This window comes from Podarcis muralis, chromosome 11 (genome assembly GCF_964188315.1).
Source record: "Podarcis muralis chromosome 11, rPodMur119.hap1.1, whole genome shotgun sequence".
NCBI lineage: Eukaryota > Metazoa > Chordata > Lepidosauria > Squamata > Lacertidae > Podarcis > Podarcis muralis.
In genome coordinates this window covers 2,086,064-2,109,577 of record NC_135665.1, presented here as the reverse complement: position 1 = coordinate 2,109,577, position 23,514 = coordinate 2,086,064, and the positions used below count along the sequence as shown (strand labels likewise).

At 47.2% G+C, this 23,514-nt stretch overlaps 1 protein-coding gene across 3 annotated transcripts in view; it reads left to right on the top strand.

Moving 5' to 3' along the window:
• LOC114606747 (transient receptor potential cation channel subfamily M member 3) overlaps positions 1 to 23,514 on the top strand; it is a 353,577-nt gene that overhangs the window by 230,576 nt on the left and 99,487 nt on the right. For all 3 annotated transcript variants that reach the window (XM_028749279.2, XM_028749278.2, XM_077935948.1), the window contains exons 6-7: positions 7,832 to 8,003; positions 19,452 to 19,626. In XM_028749279.2, the coding sequence (XP_028605112.2) occupies positions 7,832 to 8,003; positions 19,452 to 19,626 (347 nt within the window). The remainder of the gene's footprint in view (positions 1 to 7,831; positions 8,004 to 19,451; positions 19,627 to 23,514) is intronic.

Here is a 23,514-nt window from a genome sequence, read left to right as displayed (position 1 = left end):
AGCCTCCTCCAGGGCCCAGTAACCCTTCGGCCTCTCCTGATCTGCAGAGGCTTAGGGCAGAGAGGCGAAGGGAACTGGTTGCCCCCAGGAGGAGTGCTCGCCTTAAGGCCAGAGGAGGCGGGGCTCCTGGGGGTCGGGACCGCCCCTGACCTTAGAAGAGGATAAAAGCCCAGTCAGCCCGGCCCCAGGTTGCGGGAGCAACGTCATTGTTGGCTTCGGACCTTCCTGTGTTCCTGATCCCTGCTCGGCCTCCTGTTCCTGACTATCCGGTACTCCTGTTCCCTGCTTGGCTTCCTGTTCCTGACTATCCGGTACTCCTGTTCCCTGCTCGGCCTCCTGTTCCCGTCCATCCGGTGTTCCTGTTACCTGCTCAGCCTTCTGTTCCAGCGTTCCTGTTCCCCGCCCGGCTCTCTGCATCGGACCTCGCCCCTCTTCGTGTGGACTCTGCTACACCCACGGTACCTTACCCCCGGGACCAGCACAGTTTGCTCCCGCCCCACCCGCACTCCCCCTTCGTAGGGGTGCGTTCGGGAAGAGCCAGAGGCCATGGCTGACCAGGCGGCTGCACTGGTGGCTTTGGCCCAGGAGAACCAGGCCTTGACTCACACCGTGCAGCAGCTCAGTGACGCGGTTGTGGCACTTCAGCAACGCTTGGAAGCCCTACCGGCTCCTGGGGCCGACGCCCCGGCTCCTGGCAAGTACCCAGTGGCTTTGCCTGAGAAATTTGATGGAGCCCCGGCCAGCTTTCCCATGTTCCTGGCCCAGGCCAAGCTGTATATTCAGGGGCGAGCCCGGAACTTTCCTGACGACCGCACCAAGGTGCACTTTTTGATTAGTTTGTTAAAGGACCAGGCGGCCAAGTGGGCGTTGCCGCTACTCAGGCAAGACTCCCCCTTGCTGGCAGACTATACGGGGTTTTGCAATCGTTTGGAGGCCGCGTTCGGCAACCCCCAGAAAGGGAGTCAAGCCAACCGGGCGATTCGGCGTTTGAAACAGGGCAAGTCCACGGTGGCCGCATATACCACGGAGTTTCGGCTGTTGGCACAGGACTTGACCTGGAATGATTCGGCACTGCGGGACCAGTATCTCGAAGGGCTTTCGGACGAGGTACTGGACCAGTTGGCCACAATGGAACGCCCCACCACGCTAGACACTCTCATTCAACGGAGTCTACAAATAGACGACCGGTTGGAGGATCGTCAGGCCCGGGGTCGCTGACACTTCCAGTTCACGGCACCAGCTTTTTCCGGCAGCCCCACGGTCACAACTGATTTAACGGAGGAGCCTATGCAGCTCGGGGCAGTGCGGCCACGCCTTTCCCCCGCAGAGAAGGCGCGGCGTCGGGAGGGAAATCTCTGTCTTTACTGTGGCGGAAGTGGACACTTCGCTCGGTCTTGCCCTGAGAAACGCCAGCCGCAGGGAAACCGCCAACCCCAGTAGCTGATGGCCCTAGCTACCGGGGGTCCCAAACCGCGCAGAATGGGCCTGCACCAATGGACTTGCAACATCTTATGGTTTCGGTACGTTTATACCCTCCAGGTGGGCCCTGGATCCTCACCCATGCTTTGGTAGATTCAGGGGCAACCCGCTCCTATATGGACGCTGCTTTTGCCGCCCATCATCAGGTGCCACTTCGGAACAAGCCAGTACCGGTCCAGGTGGAAGCGATTGACGGATGACTTCTGCGTTCAGGTGCCGTTACTCAGGAGACCCAGCCCCTGGTCCTGTGTTTCCAGCAGCACCGGGAGTTGCGAACTTTGGACATTGCCTCTATGCCCCGCTTCCCCCTGGTGCTCGGGATGGACTGGCTGGAAGCCCACAACGTTCAGATTGACTGGGTCAAACGGACCGTGCACTTCCCAGACCCATGTTCCCATGCTCAATCCGGGACGCTGGCGGCCGCGCCCTCAGAGGAGGCAGCACCCACGCTCCCAGCCGTGTATCAGGACTACCAGGACGTGTTCGAGGAACGGGGGGCAGACCAGCTGCCGCCACATCGGCCTTTTGACTGCGGCATAGACCTCCAACCCGGAGCGCCTTTACCAGTGAGTCGCTTATATTCTCTAACAGAGCCAGAGCGCGAGGCTTTGCAGGACTTCTTGCGCAAGAACCTGGAGCGTGGGTTCATTAGGCCTTCCACCTCGCCTACCGCGGCACCAGTGCTTTTCGTTAAGAAGAAATGTGGGGAACTCCGCCCTTGCCATGATTACCGAGCCCTGAACAAAATTACCGTCCCAGACCGGTACCCCTTGCCCCTTATCTCGGAGCTGCTGGAGCGGGTGCAAGGGGCACAGGTGTTCACCAAGCTGGACCTCCGGGGGGCCTACAACTTGATTCGGATCCGAGCCGGGGATGAGTGGAAGACAGTGTTTGGGACCCGGTACGGGCAGTTCGAATATTTGGTTATGCCTTTCGGTTTGTGCAACGCGCCTGCTGTGTTCCAACGCTACATCAACCACGTGTTTCAGGACTTGTTAGACAAGTACGTGGTGGTGTATTTGGATGACATACTGATTTACTCCCGTGACCCGGCTCGCCATGAGGGACATGTCCGGACCGTGCTGCAGCGCTTGCGTGAGCACCGTTTGTACGCAAAGCTCAGCAAGTGCGAGTTCCATCAGCGGACTGTGGACTTCCTTGGTCACCGGCTCTCTCCGGATGGGGTGCAAATGGACCCAGGGAAGGTGACAGCGGTTCAAGAATGGGCGGCACCCCGGAACCGCAAGGACCTACAACGTTTCCTGGGGTTCGCCAATTACTACCGGACCTTCATCGCTGATTATGCTCATCGCACCACCCCGTTGACCCGGCTACTGCGCCCAAAGACACCGTTTTCCTGGGACAAGGAGGCAGAGGAGGCGTTTCAGGGGTTGAAGGCCTGTTTCCAGAGGGCACCAATCTTACAACATCCTGACCCCATTCGACCCTTTGTGGTGGAGACCGACGCCTCCAGTACGGCTCTCGGTGCCATCTTGTCTCAACAGATTGATCCTGAAGCGCCACTCTTACCCTGTGCCTTCTATTCCCGCCAGCTCCTACCAGCGGAGCGTAACTATACTGTGTGGGAGCGGGAACTACTGGCCATCAAGGTAGCCTTTGAGGTCTGGCGCCACCATCTTGAGGGGGCACGACATCCGGTGGAGGTGAGAACCGACCACCGGAACCTGGAGTACCTCCAGACCACCCGCAAGCTGAACCAAAGACAGATCCGGTGGGCGTTGTTCTTTTCCCGGTTCCAGTTTCGGATCCGCTACATCCCTAGCTCTCAGAATCAGAAGGCGGATGCCCTGTCCCGGAAACCTGAAGACAACGCAGACACGGTACAGCAAGCAGAACCCACCACGATCCTACCTCCGGCTGCATTCCTGGCCACCCAGGAGGCGCAGCCACTGCAGGTTCGGGTGCGGGAACAGCAGCGGGTCGACGCTTGGGCCCAGGAACGACTCCGGGAGATGGCTGAAGGGTCCAGCCCACAGTATCCGGGGCTGGTCCTGCATCAGGGCCTTCTGCTGCACCACGGTCGTCTGTACGTCCCGCCAGGGCCACTACGGCTGGAGGTTCTCCGGATGGCCCATGATGCCCCAGCAGCGGGGCACTTTGGACGGTATCGGACCACCCATCTGGTCAGTCGTGAGTTTTGGTGGCCCCGCCTGAAGGCTGACGTGGCTCGCTACGTTGCTGGTTGTGATGTCTGCCGTCGCGCCAAGGGACCTACCGGGCGACCCCCCGGCCTACTTCAGCCATTGCCAGTTCCACCGCGCCCTTGGCACACGGTTTCGTTGGACTTTGTAGTGGACTTACCCTCGTCTCATGGCTGTACCTGCCTTCTGGTTTTCTCCGACCATTTCACCAAGATGGTGCACTGCGCTCCCTGTCCATCTGTACCCACAGCCAAGGAAACTGCTCAGCTGTACCTTCAGCATGTCTTCCGCCTGCATGGACTACCTGAGCGTGTGGTGTCCGACCGGGGCGTTCAGTTCACATCCCGGTTCTGGCGAGCATTGCACCAGACCCTCGGGACAGAGGTCTGCCTCTCGTCAGCCTACCACCCACAGACCGCTGGCCAGACGGAACGGGCGAACGCGGTGCTGGAGCAGTACCTCCGGTGTTACTGCAGCTACCAGCAGGATGACTGGGTCGACCACCTGGCATTGGCGGAGTTCGCCTATAACAACGCGGTGAATGCGTCCACCCAGCAGACCCCGTTCCAGGCCAGTTATGGTTATCATCCACGGCTGTTTCCAGAGGTGCTGCCGGCATCCGCGGTCCCGGCGGTGACGGAGTGGCTTCAAGAGCTCCAGTCCCAGCAACAGCTTTTGGTGGAGCAACTGCGCCAGGCCAAGGAAGCGTACAAAGCCCAGGCCGACCGCCACCGCCAGGTGGGGCCGGAACTTCGCGTCGGTGACCTGGTTTGGCTCTCCACTCGCCATCTCCACCCCTCTCGACCTTCGCGGAAGTTGGACGCCCGCTTCACCGGCCCGTTCCCTATCGTAGACCAAGTCTCTCCTGTGGCATTCCGTCTCCGGTTACCCGCAACCCTGAAGGTTCACCCGGTCTTCCACAGGTCCCTTTTGAGTCCGGTGGCCCCACCCGACGAGTTCCACCCGAACCGTCCCCAACCGCAGCCAGTGTTGGTTCGGGGAGAGCCTGAGTACGAGGTGGAACGCATCCTGGACTCCCGATACCGCAGGGGAAAGCTGCAGTATCTCATTGACTGGAAGGGGTACGGACCGGAGGACCGTTCCTGGGAACCAGCGGCCAACGTCCACGCACCTGCCTGCCTCCGAGAGTTCCATGCGACGTACCCCGGCAAGCCGGGTCCGGACCCTCGGTTGAGGGGGGGGGCCTGGGAGGGGGGATGGTGTGATGGCCTGGGATTCCGATTCGGAGGATGAAACAGAGGAATTCCAGCCTGCACAGGAGTCCCCGCCTCCAGGGCCGGCTGAACTGGGGCAAGGCCTAGATGCTGAAGAGCCTGCACCTGTGGCAGTGCATCAGGAGCTGGCCCCAGGTGAAGTCCTTCTGGCCCCAGAGGGGCTTGATGACTCAGTGGCCACAGGTGAGCCTCCTCCAGGGCCCAGTAACCCTTCGGCCTCTCCTGATCTGCAGAGGCTTAGGGCAGAGAGGCGAAGGGAACTGGTTGCCCCCAGGAGGAGTGCTCGCCTTAAGGCCAGAGGAGGCGGGGCTCCTGGGGGTCGGGACCGCCCCTGACCTTAGAAGAGGATAAAAGCCCAGTCAGCCCGGCCCCAGGTTGCGGGAGCAACGTCATTGTTGGCTTCGGACCTTCCTGTGTTCCTGATCCCTGCTCGGCCTCCTGTTCCTGACTATCCGGTACTCCTGTTCCCTGCTCGGCTTCCTGTTCCTGACTATCCGGTACTCCTGTTCCCTGCTCGGCCTCCTGTTCCCGTCCATCCGGTGTTCCTGTTACCTGCTCAGCCTTCTGTTCCAGCGTTCCTGTTCCCCGCCCGGCTCTCTGCATCGGACCTCGCCCCTCTTCGTGTGGACTCTGCTACACCCACGGTACCTTACCCCCGGGACCAGCACACACGGAAAGATCCAGCAGAACTAGGAAACAACTTTCACCTTTGTCCCTTGCCCGCCAGAGATCATCGACCAGTGCAACCAAAGCAGTTTCAGTCCCATGATGAGGTCTAAATCCCGACTGGAAGGGATCCAAATGGTCCACATCCTCCAGGCGTGCCTGGAGTTGTTCAGCAACCGCTCGCTCAATCACCTTGCCCAAGAATGGAAGATTTGAGACTGGGCAATCGTTGGCCATATTGGCTGGGTCTAAATATATTTTTTAAGAAGAGGTTTAATAACAGAGAGAAGCATTCACCACCCCACGAAGCCCATCGCCCAGCCCTTCCCAGCTCACTTTTATGAGCCAGGATGGGCAAGGATCAAGGAGACAGGTGGTCGGTTTCACTCGTCCAAGCAGCCTGTCCACATCCTCGGAGGTAACAGATTGGAATTGATCCCACGCAGCTTGACTAGACCAGGAATCTGGCACTCTTCCGCCCCAGCCCTGCTCCCACGGTTGCATCTATCTCTTTTCAAATCTCAGCAACTTTATCTGCAAAAAAACTTTGCAAAATCATTGCAGAACATCTTGGGACCCTTACCGTACCCTGATGGCACTGCTGAAGGTGAAGCTGAAGGTGAAGAATGTCGTATTTGCCATCACTATCGCCACTTGGTAGGCTCAACGTTGAGCTCTAACCTGTGTCTGGTCCCATTCAGAGTGAGTTTTCCGCCACTGGCGCTCTAGCCATCTCAGCTATTGTTTCCTTGCCCTCAGCCCTGGAGAAAACCACAGGGCTGTCCAGGCTCCATGTAATTGGAGAGGGCGCTTCGGAGCCAGACAGTCCATAGCCCTGGTTAACTCCACATTCCAGCGGGCCACCAGGGATGCAGCTGAAAGGCCATCAACATGGGATAAAACATCCCCTACCACTCTCTGGAAACCATTTGGATGCATTAAGTGGTGGGGGCGGACCATCCATATTCGTCCCACCTCCCTGCAGAGGGGACGGGTCACGGAGAAGTCCAATTGCACAAAGAAGTGTTCCAACCATGACACTTCTTTTGTTTCACTTTTACTTAGTGTCAAATCATCCACATCCATAGAGGTGAACACCAGGTCTAAGGTATGTCCGTGACTATGAGTTGGTATTCAGGTATTCAGGGACACCCCCACTGAGGCCATGTTTTCCATGAAGTCTCAAGCGGCCCCTTGTAAGGTCGTGTCGGCGTGGATGTTAAAATCCCCCAGGGCAACCAAACTAGGTGTCTCCAGGAGAACATCTGTCATGACCTGAAGCAGCTCAGGCAGGGAATCCAAGGTGCAGTGGTGGGGTTGGTATACCAAAAGGAATCCTGTACTGCCCCTATTGCCCAACTTCCAGAACATGCACTCAGAGAACTGGGTCTTCCCAGTAGGACACCTGGTGCAAATTAATGACTTCCTAAAAATCACTACAACCCCCCCTCCCCGCCCACATGACCTGGGTTGCTGTGTGTAAGAGAAACCTGGTGGACAAGCAGCGGCAAGAAAAGACCCATCTGCTTCATCCAACCAAGTCTCTGTCACACATGCCAGGTCAAGTCCTTCATCCACGTTCAAGTCATGGATGGCAGTGGTCTTATGAATCATTGACCTGGCATTGCACAGCAGCACCTTCAGGTCATGTGGGTCTCCCTTGCTGATTCCAGTATCCATCTGATGAAGACCAGACCCGGAAGCAGGGATAGTCCTCAATACTGAACATGTAGGAGCTAATGTGGTAAAAGGAAAAGAAATAATCTCACTGTGTTTCTCATAATTGAAGTGCAACAGTTATTAGGGCAACATTATGAACTAAGGCAAGCAATTCGGAGAGTAGCAGTTAGTAAGAGGGGCACTGACCACAAGACTCAGTTTGAACCCCTTCTTGAGCAGTTTGGAAAACACCTTGCCTTGATCTGACATAGGGAGGGATAGATATGTCTTTTTCTAGTCTGTGTCCATTTCACATGTGTTTATTCATAAGTTCATTCCATAATTAAATATAATATTACTGCAGGTCAACAAATGAATAATGGAAGTGCTGATATTTCTAACATGATATGTCAGCGTAGCAGTGGATCTCATATGTACAGGTCCAAATTTCCAAATGTCTTTAAAAACTCTTTTTATGGTGAGAAAACAAATATTCATATATTGAATTTTGCAAGTACTGGCAAAAATTGTTTCAGCAACTTGTTACCAGCGAATTACCTCTAGAACATCCTTTATCAGGAATTTCAAACCATGGTTGCATTCTCTGCTTTCCCCCCCTCTGATATACAGGTGGTACGGCCATACCAAACAATGTCCAATCCAATGAGTAAGCTGACGGTACTCAACAGTATGCACTCTCACTTTATACTGGCTGATAATGGGACCACAGGAAAATATGGTGCGGAAGTGAAACTTCGCAGACAGTTGGAAAAGCACATCTCACTCCAGAAGATAAATACAAGTAAGCAGCCTGCTTTCTACATTGTTCTATAACTGTGCACTGGGATATATCTGTTCATCATCATCAGGCCTCAGTAAAGAGTTTCAAGCAATGGTAAACAACTGAAAAACAAGGCAGAATGTGACAATGCCCAGGATCCAAAAAGACTATGGAAATGATCAAGCTGTTCTTTTCCAGCTTCAGGTCACTTTGTGAAGTACCCAGATTTAGGAATCTACTTGTCATGAGGTCAAAAGACAGGCCTCACCAGTGAAGGCATCCTTCCATGCCTTCTGCTTGCTGGCTGATGCTCTCTTTCAGGCAGCCATACTTCCAAGGAAAAGGAAAGGCAGGAGTGTGCCTTGTTACTGCTGTATCGCTGTAGTCTTTGAATGGTCTGGGGAAGCCAGGTCACTCTTTCCCTTGGCTAGGAAAGTTAGATAGCCCACTAGCCCCTTTCATTCACCCACCCCACCCACCCTGTAAGTCTTGCTGTCACCTGTTCCGTCAGCAAGAATTAATGTTTGTTTCCCACCAATAATATATAAAATAAGAACTGTTGGACTTTCAGGACTTGACCCAGTTTCAGCTGAGCCAGGATGGAGGACTTGCCCTGGTGGTGGCCATCTGCCATGCATGCTTTAGCTGTGATGCTTTAGCGTTGCAGGGGTTGGACTAGATGACCCTTGGGTCCCTTCCAACTCTAAGATTCTATGAGAGACTTCAGCCAGTAAAGCTCAGCCAGAGATCCATCTTCTCGAAACTCCACTCCTTCCAGCAAGCCTTGAGTTTGGTTTGCCCACAAACTCATGCTGGGTTTAAAGGGAATTGGGCCCTGCCTTTTATACCCCATATAAAGTTTTCGGAGTGGTTTACAAATAGACAAGAAAAGACAGTTCAAATAAACAATTAAACATAAAACTGTAAATCAAAAACTTACATAAATACAACAGAAACTAAAGTCACTCCAAAGTTAAGCACACATTTAAAAACTAAGATGCTCTGGCTACATAAGCTTCCAGTTATAGTGGCTGCAGTCTGCCTCTTCTAGTTTTTGCAAAATACTTCTCACTATCTCAGAACTGCTTCTTAACCCTATGGTTGTCACAGTACTCCAAAGAGGTAGTTCCTACGGGTGACAGGAGTTCTTTCCTGACTCCCCTTCCCTTCCCTGATTAGACCAGGAGATAAATTGTGTTCTCTTGTGGTTGTTGGGCAAATAGAACACTGGGGGCTTTGTACTCAGCAGTATAGAGTACAGATGCCTCTTTTTTTGCTGCCCATGAAACCCATTTCATGCTGGCACCCACTGCACATGTATCAAGAAATGAATACCAGCACCTCATTTATTTCTCAAAAGGGGAACACACTTCTGTTTAGTTTTGCTGTCATGTATTTTCTTGTGGCTCTTAAAAGCTACTGGGAGCTGAAGTGATCCTCCTTTTTTCTTTTCTCCTGCCTGTTGTAAAAGATGGGATAAGGAAAGAAAACAACCAGTAGTGTCATCCAGGTTTACTTTATTTGATAATCATGGGAGAAATGAAATGGTAATATTCTCCAGCTTCCACTTCCTCACCCACAGGGGCAATAGAGCAACTTTGGGGCCTGTCATGCAGTAAAGTGTTTCATCTGTGACCTACAGGAATCACCTGCATTTTTGTATTACTTTGTATTATTATGATGATGTGACAGTTTATAATGTAGGGCGCTTCTTCTATGTACCTTTCACTTCTCTTCCTGCCTCTGATAATCTCAGCTATTGTCTTTGAAAACTCTGATAAACTAGATTATTGTCTGAAATCTCACACTACACTAAACCAGTTAGTTTCCCAAGTGTGAGGTATTCTTTTTGCTGCCAACGGTCTGAACTGGCTTTTCATGATACTGCCTGCTCCAGTGCCATTTTCATATTGCCAAAGGCACTGAGAGGGATTTAATGGCCAGGTGTGCCACATCAGACAAAATTATGTCACGTCTCCCACCATCACTTGCTGCTACCTCTATATTGATTTTTGTGTGTAAATTTGTCTACTGTGGTCTCAATGTGGGTGGAATCTCTGCCATTTCAGTATTTCCTCCCAATGTTAGAGAGCAGATATTGCTTGATTGGGTGAAAATACTTTAGATCTTGACATGGGACATTTGGAAGATGTACAGCTGGGGAGCCACTGCTAAGAGTGAATGTGACACTTCTGCACATTGCGTTCTGGCATGTACTATATTCAGTACTTTTGAAAATTGGAATGAATCCACTTTGTTTCCTAGAGTATGACACTGCTGATTCATTACTCTTTTCTCATTTCTGAATAGGCTTGGCTGAATTTACATTCCTCATATTGCACTTATTCTTGAAAGATGATAGAATATATACTTGCAGTATGTAATATTATCTTAGCTTGATATGCCTGATTTCACAGACTATTTCACAGCCAAATAAATGTATTATTTATTCCATCTATAGAGAATTCCATCTATAGAGAATTCCATGCTAAAACTAAACCAGCCATGGTGCCTTTATTACTAAAGTTGTCTGGTCTTGACTATTGACCTTCAAAATGATGTGTTACGCCACTCAAATACTCTCTGTAATGGGCTTTCTGAAGTGAGACGTTCTAATATCTACTTTGCTTACAATGCATAACATGTTAAAACATTGCTCTTGTGCTGAGAAAATATTCAAGCAAGCAAGAAAAAAACATTTGACTGGATCTCTGTCCCCTTTGAGTAGATCAGGGAAATTTATTTTTGTGTCAGAGGTGGAGGGATCATCATTTGCATTCTCAGCCACGGTGTGAGCTTCAGACCAGAGATAAGGTAATGTGAGACTGCAAACTGTAGGCACAATGGTTCTGCCGCCACTGTTGGAGCCAGGAGGCCTCTGAATGCCACTTAGTTGGGAGAGTGCTATTGCATCCACCTTCTGCCTGCAGGCTTCCCATGGGCATCTAGTTGACTGCTGTGAGAACAGGATGCTGGGCTAGGTGGGTCTTTGGCTTGATCCAGCAGGACAGTTTCATGTTCTCATGTTCTATCCTGGTAAGGCTCAGAAAAAAGTACCTGCAGCAATCACTGCACCCCACAGGATGGGGACCAGGCTGAGTGGCTGCAGAAACTTGGCTAGGAACTACTTAGTCCTTTGATGAATCGTGGCCTTTCCTGTGTTTGGGAATCTGAAAATAAGAAAATAAGACGTGGGTGAGAGCAAGTCAGTGCATTTTGCTTATAGGACTGTAGCCGGTGTTTTCTGTTTGGTAGCACAAAGACTATTGTGCTAGTGGACAGGTGGGTTTTAATGCTGCACAACAGGAATCCAGTGCAACTGTTATGCTTGCAGAAACTCACTGTAAAACAGATTGTGCAATCTATTGTGTAACAAAGTCACCAGCAGCCTGCTTATGCATTTTTTTGCACAACAGAGTTCTGCTGATGTATACCACTAAGTGACTTTAAGATAGTGCTACATTGGATACATACAACCCATAGTCTCCCCCCCCCCCCAATTATCAGCTGGTTGAATACTTGTTACTTTCTCACCTAAATCTAATTAATATTTGTCACTATGTCAGATTTGCTTGAGAATTTCCACTGAACCACTCTGGGCACATAGAAAGTAGCAGTGTTGAGCAAGGTGGTCTTATTGGGAGATCAGAAGAGCTTTGCAAGTTGCATCTAAGATGAGCTGAGTGTCAGGGTGGGTGAGAGAACAGAATCCTTAAATCTGAAATCTTGTGTAGATCATCCTGTTCCTAATAAAAAACAATACATAAACTATATAGTTTGTAATAATATCACAGTATCATACACGTTCATGTTATTTTGCAAAGTGTTATTTTGAACTTATAACTAGATAATTCCTTCCAGGGACAAATTCTGTGTGGTGAACTTGCTTGCTAGTCACATTTCCTTTTAATTGTGAACACTGTTCCTAAATCAGAATCATAGGCTACAGACGTTATCGTTTGACTTTCTTTAGAACCAGCGATCCAGAGACCTGACTAAATAACTTCATTGTGTCTGGGTTTTGCATCTGTTTCCGAAGTAAGCTTGGAATGAACTAATCTTGTTTAAATATAAAATCAGTAAGGGATGTTTGTTTGCTGCTGATCTTTTATCAAGTTTTTGCTTGATGATCACTGTCAGTTAAAAGTAACTGATTTTTTTTTTATTATTGTAAAAGCAAGGAAATTCTACAAATTAGGAAGTATCTGCATGAAAATATGAACACTATTCTGCTCTATTAGCAAATGCATTTCTTACATTTGAGGGCCTTTCTCCCCAATTTGATTTTTACATGGATCATTTTATTCCTTTTGTATGAGTCTTTGGAGTTGGCTGCCCAGGGACTCCTGAGCTGTTTAGCTGACCTGGGTGAATTTTGCATGTGTGTGTATTGGGTGTGCACACCCATCCGCTTCATGTATTATCATACTCTCTGCAAATGGCACGTGGTGATAATGTGTGACCAGAGTACAGAGTTTTAAATATTTGTCATTTCTTTATTACAACTCTGTCAATGAAGATCAAAATGCTCTCAGCTGTGTCCCCTGGAATGCAGGAGATATCACCTAGCCAACAAGGTAGATCTTTCCAAATGATGTGCATTGTATTCCCCCCCCCCCCGACTTTTGCATAGCTGAGTCAGTAGTTTCTTGGAATGCTGGCTCCCCACTTTGCCTCTATAGTTTGGTGAGCCCTGCAAATGGATTCCCAGTAATTCCCACTTCTGGGCCATGGCTGAGGAATCCCCTTTGAGCTTGGTTAGGAGCATGGTTAGCCCCCACAGACTGGTGCCCCCTTTTAAGAGAATGGGGAAGGCACATCACTCTACTTTGGGGGTGCTATTTTGATGAAAATGTTGTGCTCTGGGGTGGCCTAAATCCTATAGATGGGGTCTCTCCATAGACTGTCATGTGACTCTTAGCAAATAGCACCCTAGCTTCTGGGAGTCCTGGCCATTTTCAGTCCCTCCTCTCACCTCCAGAATCATGGATGAGGGTCTAACAGCATCAAAAATTAATATCCCTTGTATGTTAGAAGAAAGATAACCAACATCCAGAATTGCAGAGATAATAATAGAAAAGAGGACAAATAACAAGTTTACATACTTTCCTCTGATGTTTCAGGAAGCTGTGCTATTTTTTGCTTTAGTCCTTTTGTCACCCTGCATTTTTCCTTTACAAAGCAATGTTTGAATCCTGATTACCAGAGCTGGCCTTTGATACTGGAAAACTGGCTTCCTATGGATATGTTAAATCACGTCATCAGGGATACAATATTTAAATGAGACTGAGCAGCTGCTCTTTGGCATTTAGAGCAAACTTGGCAGTGATGTGCCCAGTAATTGCAGAGATCTATGCACCAGAGTACAAAACATTCACACAAAATTATCTGATTGCAGGGTGATATAACTCCATGGCAATATTAGTGAAATGTTCTTATTTAGCCCATTATATAGTGGCAGACACATTCTCCACCCTCAGCACCAAGCAGACTTTTGATTGCTCAGCAGTTCTTAAGACCAAACTGTTAATTATGTTCGTATTTATAATAGCTATTTCTTTTTTACACTTACATTGATTTCTTGCTTTGTAGAAAGATCAAGCAAGAACTACAAAGAACTGGGAAGTGTATAGGTGTAAGTCTCTGTGGGAATAAAATGGTGGATCATAACTTTTAGTACCTAATCTAATCATCATAAATCAGCAACCAACCAGCAGCCATGCACTTTCCTGTGTGAATGCTGTTCTTTGTTCTCTGCAGAAAGCAGCTATTACATTTCTCTTTAGAACAGCTGGTGGAACACAGTAAGCCTGCTGAGAAAATAGAGAACAAATAGTACCTTCTAAATAATTTTTTAAGCGTTGTCTTCATAAGTTTGTGATGTAAAAGGAAGATAAGGGAACAAAGTAACCTTGAAACATTTGAAACAGTTGAACTGTTGTGTGAAAAATAAAAGTACTTCCACCTGCAGCTGGTTAGTGTCAAACTATCCATCTTATTATTACTAATTGGCTAGGGCAACATCTGCCACTCAATGTTTCATAGTGATGGACCTCAAGACAGACTACCCCATAACTAAAAAATCCTTGATGAATGTCTGTTCAATCTTTTATTGAAAAACATCCAACAACAACAAAAGCAGTTCCATAATATTCCAAGACACCACCATTTCTTGAAACCTTGCAAAATTAATATATTTGTGAGAGGAGTTGCATGTTTTTTTCATGATGCACCCTATGTGAAACCGTGGTCATGTTAAATAAAGCTGCATGCTGCCATTTCATGATTGGCAAATTGTCCTGGAAATGATGGAGCATGTCTGTAATCAGGGCTATGTCAACTCCATGATTCCATAATCCATATCACAATACACATGCAGAATTTGGTACTGGGCACAGGATTCGACATCCTGAAACTTAAAACCTTTCCTTCTAAAGGTTTGTAGCTCCCCAAACACCGAAAGTGTCTGGGCACACTTAGGACCTTAGGAGGCAGAAGGCAGAAGGGCTTCAAATGCCCTGGCATAGTTGTTTTGCCTTTCCCAAGACCAGCAAAAAAAAACAGAATATATGAGATAACATTAAGCAGAAGTGTGCAAAGTTGTTCAAGCCACATAATTCTAGCACAGGTTGCAGAATTCAGCTTGTCAGAGTGCAGAGTTCAGGTTGCTTTCATGTAGCTCTTTTAAGTAGATACAGCCCTAATAAGCAATAAGTAGCATAAGTGCATGTTTCAGCTAGGTTTTGTTGGACGAATTTTGTTTTCTTTCAAATGTTGCCATCCACTGAAGTCACAAAGGGAAGATTGGTTTACTTTATTAGACTTTATTAGGTTAACAGTTTATTAGAACTGTTTCAAATTATGGGGTCTGAATAATTTAGACTATTGCATTGAGTCAAGCAGACAGTAGAAAAGGCCAAGGTGACTACGGATTAGTTCAAAAAGTATAATCCAAAATGACCTTTTATGCTCCATATGCAACCAACTCCTCCATATAAGTAAGTATATTGATGTAAATAATGGGCATTGGTTTGCCAAAGCCAAGTGCTTACCATCAATATATGGTATTTTGCAGTCCAGTTCAGGTAGACAATAAGCTAAGCTTATTTTTTATGAATGAGGGTTAAAGTGAACTGGAGAAGAATGTAGGGTAGGTTCAGGTTGAATGGCAACTTCTAGCCCTGTAAAGTGTCTGCAGTACCTCTTCATGTGACTCGTGGGCTTCCCTTTGTCATCCTATGCCTGAGAATATATGAAGGGGGCTGGGAAGGCAAAGGGACGTTCAGCTGTCATCACCAGCATCTTCTCTGACCATTGCACCTTCATCAAATACATTGGATGCTCATTGACTGATGTCCTGATCTTCCTTTCACAATATCTTCAGTATTTAATGCATTTCTGTACCCTCGGGTGGTCCCTGGGTGTGTGGTGTGGATCTGAATCCAGGCAATGAACCAATAACAGACAGGCAGAGAGATTATGTGACCTATCAGCAACAGGATCATGCAGCTTTAAAGATCTTCCTCTCCAGTTGGCTAAGCCAGTGTTTCCCAACCTTTTTTGGGCAAAGGCACACTTGTTTCATGAAAAAAATCTCGAGGCACACCACCATGCCAGATGGGGAAAGGTCACTTTTTACTTATGTAAAAAAAAATAAAAAAATAGTAACAGCATAGAAGGTAATGGTTATCTCTTTGATGTCTGATGGGAGGGCATTCCACAGGGCGGGCGCCACTACCGAGAAGGCCCTCTGCCTGGTTCCCTGTAACCTCACTTTTCACAGTGAGGGAATTGCCAGAAGGCCCTTGGCACTGGATCTCAGTGTCTGGGCTGAAAGATGGTGGCGGAGACGCTACTTCAGGTATACTGGACCGAAACAGCTTAGGGCTTTAAAGGTCAGCACCAACACTTTGAATTGTGCTCGGAAAGGTACTGGGAGCCAATGTAGGTCTTTCAAGACTGTCGTTACGTGGTCTCGGCGGCAGGTAGCAGCGCTCACAGCTTACGGACTGCACCGTGTAACAGGTGTCTGGCCCAGCAGCCTAAGGCGGACAAGCCACTGAAACAGGCATTCAGAATCCATTCATTTCATAAAACCTGCAGGGCTCAATCTCTGTGTTTGTGTATGTGTGTGTTTCTGTTTTGCCCAAGGGTCTGGGGGTGGGAGAGAGCTCTTTAGCATGATGCTTTTAAAACAATTAAATTATCAACAAACAAACCTGATGATACGAATAGCAACGTCAGGTGCTACCGGGGGGGGGGGAGAGAAGGGGGCCTACTCGGAAGTAAATACTGCGTCCAGGCGCAATTAGCGCTGATTTAAGGTGCACCAAGACTGCCTAAAAACCTCACCAAAGATATGCAACAAAGCGCTTCGTTGCAGAGGGGAGAGTTTGTGCACCGTGGAGGCTGGAGGGCTTCTATTCTACATGCGGGGGTTGGGGGGCGAGGAAAATGTGCTCTGTGGGGGGGCGGGGAAGGCAAGAAAAGGAGCTGAGCTCTAACTATAGGCTCCCACGCTTGAGCAGGCCCGACTCGGTGGGGCGGACCACCCTCTCTCCTGGAGGAAGAGGAGGAAGAGGAGGAGGAGATTCCCATCCACGGCGTGGCCTCCCGCGCTCCTGAACGGGAAATCTCTGCAGCCCAAGACTCTCCGCGAGGCAGCTCCTCCCTTCCTGCCTTGAGCCGCCGCCAGCCGCGCCCCCCTCCCCAGTTATCTGCTGCCTGCCAAGCCCCGCCCCTCTTCATTGTCCTCCCCTTCTGTTTATTCCCCTTCCTCCATCCCTCGCTTTTTTCCCTCTCTTTCCTTTTTTAAAAAAAATATTTTCTCTTCCCCTTCTTTTTTTCCACCCTTTCTTTTTTCTCTTTCTCCCCCCCCCCCCGCCCTCCTGGGTTAAAGGATTTGAGCAATGGGCCTGGAGGTGGAGCTCGTCGGAGGATTAGCCCGACTCGCCCGCCTCCCTCCCACGGCACACTAGGCAACGTTGGGAAACGTTGGGAAACGGTTGGGAAACACTGGGCTAAGCTGATAAACTTCAGCTACTCAGGGAATCCCTGCTACACCCAGAACCTCACCTTGCTGTCCCACCAGAGTTACTCCTGGGATCATGGGTTCCTTTTGGAATTGGCTGTTTGTAGGGTATCATTCTGATAATACATTTACAGAGTATTTTAAATGCAGCCATGCCACAGAAAATATAATGCATTTGCTGATCTGGGGAAAACGCCCTTTGTCTACCATGCTGCTCTTTGATTTTAGTCATATCAACACCCCACCATAGCTCCCCATGCTCAGAACCACTGTGGTTGGGGCCACACCTCCTCTCCCCAGGCACATCTTACATCCCTTAATTAAAACAAAAACAAAAAACACCAAATTTAAAAGGACATAAAAAGCAGGTGAAAACAGTTTAAAACATTTTAAACAATTAGGGCAATAAATCAGCAACAGAAACCCCTAAACAATACCCCAACCCAAGTGTCTGTTCAGCAGCCTTAGCTGTGGAAAAGGCCTGCAAGGCAGGGAGCAGTTCCCCCAGGACTCACTGCCTAGATGGTCCAAGTTTTAAACTGCCTAATTGAAATCAGCTTATTCCTGAATCTTTTGGCCCATTGCCTATAGTCCCAGACCACTTAAGTCCAACTCAGACTCCAGCAAGCAGTCAGCCAATCCTTAAAAGTAAGCTTGATTTCTAAAATAATGTTTCTGGGCCATTTCATCCCATTCTGCAGAGCATCTCGGAACCTGAGCCTCTCTGAGACATCTCCGACGCATTCCTCATTTAATGATACACAACTGCTCAGAGGTCTAGCAAAAATGGGTAGGCTTTACAGTGCCATTTATAGGATATTGTTAGCTTTAGCGACTGCCATAGGGTTTTTCTGCAGTAACATAATAGAGGACCGTGGTTTGTCACAATGTTTGCTTCAGGGCAAAAATTGGGAATCCAGAGGATGGGGATTCCTTCCCTTCAGCATTCTGATTCTTGGTAGAAACAGGCCCAGGACTGCTGTGATATCTGCTGCCTTAGGCTGGCGATAGGGAGTAGCCAGAAAGTGTTTGGCTGTCTCCCTTTTTGCATGGCATGCAATTGTGTAACTGTGTTTAAACAGACTTCACTTCCTCTAACTGTGGGAACAACTCTTCCTTTAGAAAAACAAAATGCGCACAAAGACACCTGCAAACTCCTTGGTGACTCCTTTGTCACTCTGAGGGCTACCCGGGGAGCCAAGCTGCCAGATGCCCCTGGGGCAGAAGAAGCCCTGCAAATGCTGCTGTCAAGACTGCCATTCATGTGCCCTGCAGAAGTGCAAACTGAATCCCTGGGAGCTGAAGCAGATCAAGAAACAGGAGCCTCAGGACAAGATTTAATTGCAAATGACTTTTGGTTGGAGGAAGGGAAGCATCCTGTTCTCAGTACTATACAAATTATAAGGCTCCTAATACAATGCATGCAAAAGCACAGAAATTCACAGAGGCAAATAAGTGGAGCTAAAAGTCAGAAGGGTCTGTAATGAAAGATCATGGCAAGAAAAATACTCTTTGGGAAAGAAGATTTCGCTGCATCCACAGTGACATTCTATGCTCCTCACTTCAAGTGGCACTTTGGAAGTAATAGAATATATGAATAAAGAGAAGCTATTACTATGGAATGTTTTTGTATAAGAGGCAAACATTTCAGTTCGCCTTCAGAATTTCATGTTTCTGAATAATTGTCTTGCTTACATACTTCAAAAGACATGCAGCAATAAAACTGCTAGCACATTTGCAAAACTAAGCAGACATGGGCTGCCCTAACTTAGCAGGGCCAGTACTTCTGAAGTGTCTAGAAACCAGGACTCCTGAACCAGGGGACCACCTGGGTCCTCATACCTATAGCAACTTTTACATAAATTGTACTTAATATATTAATATTTAAGATGGTGCAGATAATTGTGTTGTTCCATGTGAAAACTAAGTCCCTAAATATCTAAACTCCTTAATTTAAGGGGGGAAAACAGTCTCAAAGTTGTAGTGAAATTCTAAATACACATTATGAAACACACGTCTGCTGCTGAAAGGATCATCCCCATCCAGATCTTTCCATCGTCCACTCTCTTGCAATTGTGGTTGCCCAGTGACAGCCAAGAGAGCAGCAAGGGTAGGAGCAGGGAAAATGCATGACATCACGACACCATCTATTAATACATGTTAGAGGGGGAGATTATTTTTCCCAGAGATGCTGTATGTGGATATGGCCGAATTCCACCCTAGTGACTGTGGAGGAATTCATTATACCATCCTTTGCAAAGTCTCCTCCTCAACATGTAATCTGGAGTCTAATACAGATGGATAGGATGGTCACATAATGCTACTTTGTCTTAATTGTGTAGTCCATCATTTCAGTTTGTTTCCTTCTTTTTCTCTATTTTCTTTGATTTGCTGGCTTTGTTTTTCTTTTGTTTGTTTGTTTGTTTGTTTCTCTGCAGGGATTGGGCAAGGTGTCCCAGTGGTGGCTCTCATTGTGGAAGGAGGACCCAACGTAATTTCCATCGTCCTTGAATATTTACGTGACACTCCTCCAGTTCCTGTTGTAGTTTGTGATGGCAGTGGGCGGGCATCTGACATCCTGGCATTTGGTCACAAGTACTCCGAAGAAGGAGGGTGAGTTACTTGCCAGAATACTTTGTTAAGATAAATCCTTCTTTGGAATCATTTGCATTCTGATGTTGATTTATTTCAGTAACAGCAGAAGTATTAATTGGGGATAAACATTATAGCTGATGATTAATGGGCAATACCACCTATTAACATAACCCATAATTCCATAATCACTTTAGTGAAGACGCCAATATCATGCATGCATTTATTTTCTTCTGCCTGACTGCAGGTTTAACTGTAGCTGGCAGGTTAGAACTACTGCTTGAAGCAAGACCGTTTTCACACAGAAAGTCATCCTTTTATATTATTTGATATAATACTTCTTGCTGACCATTCCCATAGAATACACATGTTGCTTTTGTGGTTCTGGTAACTGGGTTATTAAGGACTGCTGATATTCCTGTAGGTCAGCTACCTCCCTTATTGCCCCAATCTACTGCTCTGTGGAGCCAAATGCAATACAGTCTTTCTCTATTTACTAGCAAATACTGCATTTTTATGTGAGTGTTTCTCTTCATACTGTTCAAGGTGTTGCAATGGGATATATCCAGTTCTGTAATTAAGATGGCCAAAGGCCAAACCTTTGCTCTAGAAACACTAAAGAGATGTCCTGCAGAGTTAAACAGGACAATGTATGCCAATCCCCTGAGACCTCTGGTGACTGTGGTGCAGAAACTCCCAAGTAGGATTATTGCCAGCAAGCATTGAATGCTGTGCTTTCTGTGAACAAAAAATAGTGTAATATATTGAGCACCAGTTCAGGATGTTCTCCTTCTGTTCTTCCTTACCAATCTAATAGTTTTGCTCTGTTCATTAGCCAAGTCCATCTTCATTGTCATCTCCTTCATGAAAATGCTCTCAGGTGTCCAGAATGCATGGCTACCTTTGCAGTTCTTTTATCACTAAGAAAAGCAATGACACGAAAAGCAAATGAAACCTTTGTTTGTCTAGAATGATAATAAAACCAGGCTTTTAGGCACAGATTCTTGAAAATATTTTTTCTCAGAGCTAGCCTTTTACTTTCCAGTTGTGCTTTTCCACTTCATTTGAACATCTCCTATAATTCCATCTATGTCCATTCAAGAAAACGTTTGCATCGCTTAACACATCATTGTAGATGTTGAATCACCTGCTTGAAAATGCTAAAGATGCCAGCCTGAAATCAAAACACTATTTTAGCTGCAAACAGTATAAAATGCAAAAATAAGTACTGGGACAGAATGTTGTGAAAGTTTTACAAAGTATGTTTTAATTCTTAATTCATTTCATTTATGGAGGAAATGAATCCACATTGTTGCTTTAGTGCTGGCCCTTGGTGAATGTATTAACCAGGAAATATCTCTTAAGTACTAAAAACAGTAAAACCACACCAAAAATAAGTAATGGGCCATCATCCCCAGTCAGTCATCCCCTAAGGCACAGACAAATAATTATTTTTTATTTTTTTAAAAATATTTCTGTCTGTTGACAGACAGACAGCTGCAACTCTGCAGGTTCAAGGATCCTCAAGATCTCTCCAAGACAAGCCACATTTTCTAGTTGTTAGGCACTTGGCTGTCCTGAGCATGTCCTGTTCACAGCTCAGATAGTTGCATCTCTGCTTAGAATCGATAGTATCAAGCTGTTTGTTTCAGTACCTTAATTGCCTCCTTGCAGGAAGACACAAAGGTAGTAACTTAATACATGAATGAGAATGGAGCATGGTTTCTAGGGAAATGTCTTGGAGGGGATGATTGATGAGATGGTGTTTGAAGATAAAACCAGAGCTACTTGATGGTTTGTATCTTTGTTGCTTCCACTCTGGTCCCTGCCTTGGCCCTTACCCTACCTTTAGTGCCCTATATTATCCAACCCAAATAATCACTGCCATCTACCCTATAACATCTAGGGCCAGCCGCAGCCTTTTCTCCCCCTGAACAGGCTTTTCACTCCAACTTTGCACATATGCATGCTCATCTAGTTGGCCTCTTCCTGGGATGTGGAAGTGCTTTCAAGAATACCAGGCATGTGCACAAAATCCATAAGCAAAGTCAAGTGTATAACCATAACTTAAAGGGCAAAGATTCATTTCTGCAATACAAGAAATACAAGAGGACCTCTTGGTGTTGCCATTCTGCCAGCTTCTGAAAAGTCACCTATTTAGGCAAGCATTCCCCCTGAATGGAACTTCTGGTTTTATTGTTTTAACTGTTTTAATTGTTATGCTTTCTGGTTATTTGTTTTATTGTATTTTTTAATTAAATATCTTTTAATGACCCTGTGGATTTGTTATTGTGTATTTTAATTATGCATTCGTTTTATAAAAGGTAAAGGGACCCCTGACCATTAGGTCCAGTTGTGGCCTACTCTGGGGTTGCGGCGCTCATCTCACTTTATTGACCAAGGGAGCCAGCATACAGCTTCCAGGTCATGTGACCAGCATGACTAAGCCGCTTCTAGCGAACCAGTGCAGCGCATGGAAACGCCGTTTACCTTCCTGCCGGAGCAGTACCTATTTATCTACTTGTACTTTGACGTGCTTTTGAACTGCTAGGTTGGCAGGAGCAGGGACCGAGCAACGGGATCTCACCCCGTCGTGGGGATTCGAACCGCTGACCTTCTTATTGGCAAGTCCTAGACTCTGTGGTTTAACCCACAGTGCCACCCACGCCACATTGGTGTGTGGGGGGTGTATCAATCACACATATGCAAATATATGCACATTATGCTTTAAAAAATTGCCTACAAAGACTATGAGCATTGTATACATCCCCCACCTCCTCTCTCAAGATGGTGCATAATTGAGGATCCTGAAAGCTGTCCATGTTCTTTACACTGCTGTTTATTTACGTATCTCACTATCATGGTTGCTGAGAGAAGACTGGGAATGAACCATCAGCCAGAAGCAGGTTGCCTAGTGATCAGTATGGTAGTCAGTGGCCTCATTCCTCTGGCTGCCGTATCCTAACCTCATGCTCATATTCCTCTTCTGGTGCTGGAGCAGGCCTACAACGGCCCCATTCTGTCTCGGGTCACTGACATTGCAGGGATTAGTCCCAGCCAATGGAGAGCCACTTGTCTTGTGCTTAGAAAGCACACGTCCAAAAAGTTTTCCCCTGGGCCCTTTCCTTTGGAGAAAACCCAAATTGCTGTTTGCTATGATTGAGCACAAAAGAGCAGTTTTCCCTGGGGGAAGCAGTGGAACCAGAGGAAGTGTGGATAAGCCACATATGTGCGTCCATGCACCTGAGTGTATACACGCATGCATGTGTTTGAGAGAAGAGAGATGTGAATCCACAACTGAGCATTTTCAACTGGCTTTGTAATCAATTTCAGTGTTTCATGCCTGATCAGAGGGATTTCCCACACACCTAATTTTCCATGAATATTATCAATGGGTCTTCCAAGCATGTCCGTTTTAACCATTAGACACACTTCACTTCTCTGAAATCTCCATGCCTTTCTTCCCATTCATTGCTGTGTGTCATTCCAGTCCTTGTCAGAGAACATAGCTCTTTGAAGGACCTGAATCTTGGATGTGGAATAATGGCACACAACATTAAAAAATAATAATGTGAATATGCATAACTTCCAGCAATTTGGTTCCATTGACACAAAGTTTTAAATGTCATGAAAGGAAGAGCTCTGTGAGGATGCACTGTTTAATTTCACAAATGTGTCTTCACTGCTTTCTGCTAATCCTATTGCAATATTTCCTTTTGCACACATGATGGTACCAAAGGGACAAAGGAAACCCACAGTTATATAGTTATTTTCAGAGCATCCAATTCTACCTATGAGGCTTTCTAAAGAAAAGTTCATGTGGTGACTTTAAAGGATTGCTCTGGAGGTGCAAATAAATAGCAGCAGGATGGGGAGACAAGGGGAAAGCATATGAAATAGTGTTGTGTT